At 60.1% G+C, this 6,294-nt stretch overlaps 1 protein-coding gene across 1 annotated transcript; it reads right to left on the bottom strand.

The window, feature by feature from the left end:
• Positions 1-226: 226 nt before the first annotated feature.
• On the bottom strand, positions 227-3,799 carry TMEM151A (transmembrane protein 151A). The gene is made up of 2 exons (XM_030568149.1): positions 3,720-3,799; positions 227-2,199 (listed from the first exon to the last, which is right to left on the bottom strand). The coding sequence occupies exons 1-2, from the start codon at positions 3,777-3,779 to the stop codon at positions 883-885; spliced, it is 1,377 nt and encodes a 458-aa protein (XP_030424009.1). The 5' UTR covers positions 3,780-3,799; the 3' UTR covers positions 227-882.
• Between the last annotated feature and the right edge of the window lie 2,495 nt (positions 3,800-6,294).

Genomic DNA, 6,294 nt, shown 5'->3' with positions numbered 1-6,294 from the left:
CACAGCTCATGCCATGACCAGAGCAAGACCCACCGCACCCTGGTCTGGACTTAGCTTCTCCAGCAGTGAACCCCACCACCACCACACCCATACATCGAGCCAGGCTCATCCTCTCCAACAGGAGGCAGCAGTGGGGACAGACAGATGGCCTGGCTCATCCCCTCCAGAAGCAGGCAGCACAGCCACACATCCAGACTCTGCTGTGGGTTTGTGTCACTTTATTCACTGTCACACTCACTCCAGCCAGGCCTGCCCGGGCATGCATCATTTAACCCCCAGCCCCTTGGCACAGCCTCAGGGAGAGAGGGGTGCCAGGCAGAATAGATACTTTGAGGGGAGGTTTGAGAGGAAATTAAATTATCCCCCCAGCTGCACTCTGCCATGGGGTTCCCAGCCTTGGGGAGGGAGGGGTGAGGCACCGAACCCACAGTATCAATGTCCTCCAACTATCAGGGATTTAGGGCAGCCCCAGTCACCTCCAAGGGAAGCCCAACCCCCTCCTGCAAATCTGGCACACCTGGGGAAGGCTGTCCCCTGCCCTAGGCTCCACCTTTGCACAAGTCTGTCAATGTCCCCATCCCACTCCTGGGCTCAGTCTAACTTCTGGAATCCAATTTCACCCACAGGAGCTGAGATCAGAATCCAGCCCTGACCCCGTAGCCCTCAGTGGGTGACTGGATCTACAGCTGGGGAGCTGAGATCACACACTGGTTTTGTTGTGAAGTGGCTTCCCTTGTTCTAACTCAGCCAGGGCCTGCGTGCCACAAGCACTGGGGTCCCTGGGGCAGGGGAGGGGGGTTCAGTTGTTCCCCGGGGGTAGCTTAGTTGTTTTTTTTTTCCTGTCTCTGGGCATCCATCCATGCTCCTGGCCATGCTCTGAGTTCAGAGAGGTGTCCCAGCCACTGTGCCCGGGGTGCCCTGTGGGGGGCAAGTCTCCCCACTGCGCATGATGATCACCGGAAAGTAGAGAGCATCATGGTAGCAGGGTGGATTCCCCAGGGGCTGCCTCTCTGCCCCGCCCCCGCTCAGGCTGCGAAAGATGCTCCGGCCCAGCGAGAAGCGGCTGCAGCTGAAGGGCAGGCGGGCATAGAGGGCCCGGGTGCTGCAAGAGGGGAGCGAGTTGCTGCTCAGTGTACGACGGCAGCGCTGCCAGCCCCGCAGGTAGGCACGGCCTGCCATGACAGCATCCATCAGCACTGCCTCTGAGTAGCTGGGCACCAGCTGGCGGTTGGAGCAGATGTGCCACTCCAGCTCTGTCATGTCCACCGTGGCCACACGTGGGATGGGACTCCCATAGCCAGAGGGCTCCAGGGAGCCAGGCCCATCCTCAGTACCAAAGAGCTTCTCCACGTGGTAGTGCACATTGGCTGTGCGATAACCAGCTAGCACCCGCAGTGGCCAGGACAGAAGTGCCAGCGAGGCTGCCCAGAAGGCCGAGCGCCCGGCAAACCAGGGAGGGTGCCCTGGCTCAGGGAAGACCATCAGCTGCTCCTGGAAGTTGATATCCTGCAGCCGCATGCCCTCTCGTGCCTCCAGGTAGTCGTCCAGCCCCTCGTTCTGGCCGAAGAAGCGTGCCCGCTGCGCCAGGTAGGCAGCCTCAGCCTGGGCGCTGGCAAAGCTGAAGCACTTGGTGAAGCGCAGGCGCGTGGCCGGATGCTCAGCCAGGCCCAGCAGCTCCTTGGAGACGTCACGCACGCCGTGGGCCGTGTAGTCAAAATGGCTCTCAGCCACGTGGGTGTTGACACGCTCGTGGTACACCTGCGTGGTGGTATAGGCATCACCATTGCGATAGCGGGTCACCTGGCGCGTCCGACGGATGTAGTGGTAGCTCACTGCCTTCCACCACACGCAAGGCGCTGCCTGCTGCATGTGCTGCACCAGCTGGTGCACGTTGGCAGTGCTGGCCCGGGGCTGGCGCCGGGCCTGGGCAAAGCGATGCCAGCACTCCACCAGGTAGAGCAGGTAGAGCATGGCCAGGAAGGCCAGCGGGATGTAGAGATAGCCGTCTGAGCAGGGGCTGGCGTGATAGACAGTGGAGGTTCCCTGGGATGCCCCATCAAAGGAAAGGCGGGTGACGGTGGAGAGGTGGCACCAGGCCACGGCACCAAAGCAACCATACATCAGCAAGGTGAGCAGCAGGCACCGCCAGTGTGACTCCCGCCACAGGGAGCTGCTCAGCGACTGCTTGAGGGGGCGCTGCTGCTCCGGGGAGAGAGAAACACAGTTAGTGGGGAAAGACTCTGTGTCCCTTTCCCTGTCCCCTTGCCCCAAGGCTGGATCACAGCCAATGCTACACAAAGGAGAAAGGTCCCATTTCCTTTCCTCCCTAGCCTGCCAGTCCCCCCCAGAGGCAGATCAGAGCTGCTGCCCCCTGGAGAGGAAAGGCCCTATGTCCCATACCCTGCCCTCCAAACTCCAGCTATCAAATGGCTGGCCCAGGCCAGGCAGCAGTAACCAATCAGAACGCACGTGAGCAGGCTAGTGCCTGGAAAGCGGATGCCCCTCTGGCACAAGTCCCAGCTGTGCCTGCAGCCAGCACCTAATCTGTCTTCCCCCCCCCCCCCCGGCCTTCCGCCTCAACAGTGTCTCGTGGGCACCAGGCAAAGTGCCAAAAACAAATGGACTCCTGGACGCAGCGCAGGGCTAGGGATGCAGCTGCATCAGCACCAATGAGCTCACTGGGAGATGGGAAGGCTCAGGGACAAATTAACCACCAGACCTTGTCCCTTGTCCCCCGTCCCAGAGCTGGGTATAGAACCCTGAGTCCTGGCTCCCACCCCCACTGCTTTGGCCCATTAGATCCCACCCTGACCCAGGACTAGAGCCCAGGAGTCCTAGACCCCTGCTCACCTCCAACTGTCTAGACCCCACTTGCCTCCCAGGCCCAAGGACAGAACCCAGGAGTCCTGGTTCCGACCACCTCCTGCCCTAGACCCCAGGCCTCTCCTGGAGTTGAGAACAGAACCCAGGGGGCTGCCAACACCGCCACCCCTATTCCCTGCCACTGGACCCCACAACCTCCCAGAGCTGGGAATGGAGGGGTGGGCCCACGGATGTGATGGGGGGAGGGGGAGGGATCGAAACTGCGCAGAACCAGCCAAAGCAGGACTGCCCCGCACACCTCCTCCTGCCTCTGCGAGACCCCTCGGCCCCACCCCCAGGCGTGTTCCCTGCGGCACTGCGGGGGAGGGGCACGGAGAAAACAAGCGCTCCCCCCACCCCACCCTGGGGGATTCCAGCCCCAGCAAGACCCCCCCCCCGGGCCTTTGTCCCGATCGAGCCCCTCACGGTCCCTCCCACACACACACCCAGCCCCAGCCAGTCTGCTGCAATGCAGAGCCCGGCACCCAACCCGCCCCCCCGCGACGGCAAACCGCGCCCCCCGGGCCAGCGGGGCCCCCCAGTCCCGATGATTCCGGTGTATCGTCCCTCCACACTGTAACGAGAGTTACCGAAATGCCGGGGGGGGGACGGAGCGGGGGAATCGCCGTGACCCCTACATCAACCGCCCCTTACCCCACAACCCCGCCTGTCTCCCCATACCCCCTGCCCGCACCTCCCATCCCCCAACACTGCCTATCCCCCACGCACCCCCCAAATCACAAAAACACCCACCCCACGCCCTGCCCGACTGTTGGGGGGGCAAACGCGACAGGGGAGAGCAGCGCCCCCCCAACCAGCCCCTGCGCATGGGGGGTCAGGATCGGGCCCAGCCTTACCTCCTCCCGGTGCGGGTCCCCCGCGGGGGGCGGGTCGGGCAGCGCCCCCTCGCCGAGCATGGCTGTCGCTGGGGGCTGCGGCAGCCAGGATCGCGGGCACCATGGCGGGGTCAGACCCAGCGCCCCCCGGCCCGAGCGCGGAGCAGCCTCCCTGCCTGGTGCAGCTTCTGCGCCCCGCTCCGATTGCTCCGTGCGCCTGCTCCGCCTCCCCCGGCGGGGCCCTGCCCGCGGCGCCGGGGCCGCCTCCCTCCTGCCCCGGGGCTCAGCGCCCCCTGCCCAGCACTGCGCCCCGGCTACAGCCTCGTCCCCTGTGCCGCACCCCTACTCCTGGGCGCCCAGGCTCCCCACCTCTTCCACCCATCGCAGAGCCGCTCCAGTGCCCCCACCTTCCCTGCCACCCAACCCAGGGCTCTGCTGTCCCCTGCACCCACCGGTCTCCTGTGCCCCCACCCCTCCCATTCCTGCCCCCCTCTGCCCCCTTCCTCCCTCTGGTGCCGCCCACTTTATACTGCATCCCTGTGCCCCAGAGCCCGTGTGCTCCCTCCCTCCACACACACACACACACAAACACACACACACCCTGCTCTCAGTCACCCCGTGACCTGGGCGCCCTTATGCCTCCTGACATCCCCACTCCTGTGATCCCCTCTCTCCTTCTGCCCCACCTTCATCCCCCACCCCAATGCCCCTGAAACCACTGTGCCACCCTGTCCCACCCCCTAACCCCCTCCTGTCCCTGCACTGCACCCCGTAAGCCCCAGTGCTACCTACTCATCCTACTTGCATATTCCCCCTGAACCCCAACTCTTCACTTCACCCAGTGTGACCCAGACGTCCTGTCACTGCAGTGCACCCCTATGCCCTGTGCCCCAGTGCTACCTGCACATCTTACCTGCATGTGCCCCCTGAACCCCAACTCCTCACCCTCCCCAGTGTAACCCACACCTCCTGTCCCTACACTGCACCCCCTATGCCTTGTGCCTCACTGCTACCTTCACATCCTACGTGCCTGTGCCCCCTGAACCTCACTCCTCACCCCCCGTGTGACCCACACCTCCTGTCCCTGCACTGCACCCCCTATGCCCTGTGCCCCAGTGCTACCTGCACATCTTACCGGCATGTGCCCCCTGAACTCCAACTCCTCACCCCCCCAGTGTAACCCACACCTCCTGTCCCTGCACTGCACCCCCTATGCCTTGTGCCTCACTGCTACCTGCACATCCTACCTGCATGTGCCCCCTGAACCTCACTCCTCACGCCCCCATGTGACCCACACCTCCTGTCCCTGCACTGCACCCCCAATGCCCTGTGCCCCAGTGCTACCTGCACATCATACCTGCATGTGCCCCCTGAACCGCCACGCCTCAATGTGGCGGTTATGGAAGAGGGGGACACGCATCAGGGCCCCCAAGGGGGCCTTGGGTGATCTCCACGTTCCACCACCCAACACAGATGTAGTGAGATTAAGTGGTGTCTGCATAAAGAAATTAAAACTACTGATTATTCCTCAAGAAAGGTTTTTAATGACTTATGGCTATAAATGCAACAAGGACAGAATAGGAAAAGAAAAGTTAAAGACCAGCATTGAATAAGGATTAATATAAACTGCAAATTATATTGAAGACAAGTACAAGTAATATTATGCACCAGGTACTTACTACTATTTTTAATACTGCAGCATTGATATAACCTGAGATTAAATTATTTCAACACTACCATTCTTAATACTGTAATGTCAGTACAATTTGAGATTAAATCAGCTCGAGCAACCCAGACTTCTCTACTCTGTTACCTTATTCTGCATGCACCCAGACTTTTGTACTTTAAAACCTTACCCTGCTGAGAACACGTTACCCTTTAGTCGACCGCTCTTTGCACTGGTCAGGTACACATAGTTGGTGCAGTTCAGGTTTCCTTGCTTCGGGGAGGTATATGTGAGCCTGACAAAGTGTGAGCTCTTTTAGGTCAACACACACACACACAAACCCACCTGAGCTCTACACATTTTATCTCATCTGCTTGCCATGTTTTCAAGCAGGTCAACCAGTCAGGTTAGGCCAAATCTTTAATGTGGTTAGCGAGATCGCTTTGGCGATATAATTTATGCTTACTTATTTTCTTGTAGCCAATTGTTTTAAATATGGTTCAGCATGATGTGTTGTCTGGCTGCAGTGCGTTTTGACCAGAAGTCTGTTTCCTTTTGCAAAGCTTGCTTTTTAAAGATAATTTTACAAGGCTCGCTTGGTGAAGCTTCCGGAAGTTTTAGGCCTAACTGACAATATTATTGTTTATTTCAAGCTTGACAAAACTCTTGTTCAAATTATTCGCACTCACCCTCCCAGTGTGACCTATACCTCCTGTCCCTGCAACTGCACCCCCTATGCCCTGCACCCCAGTGCTACCCGCACATCCTACCTGCATGTGCCCCCTGACCTGCACTCTTCACCTCCACAGTGCAACCCATGCTCCTAATTGTCCCTCTGCCCCAAGCCTAAGGGCCATCCCGCAACCCCCACCCCAACTTGTGCCTCCTACTCCTACCAACCTGCACCCCCGGCACCCTCCCTTAGTGCCT

The sequence above is a fragment of the Gopherus evgoodei genome, chromosome 7 (genome assembly GCF_007399415.2).
Source record: "Gopherus evgoodei ecotype Sinaloan lineage chromosome 7, rGopEvg1_v1.p, whole genome shotgun sequence".
In the NCBI taxonomy this organism is placed as follows: Eukaryota; Metazoa; Chordata; order Testudines; family Testudinidae; genus Gopherus; species Gopherus evgoodei.
This window is presented reverse-complemented; position numbering and strand designations above follow the sequence as displayed.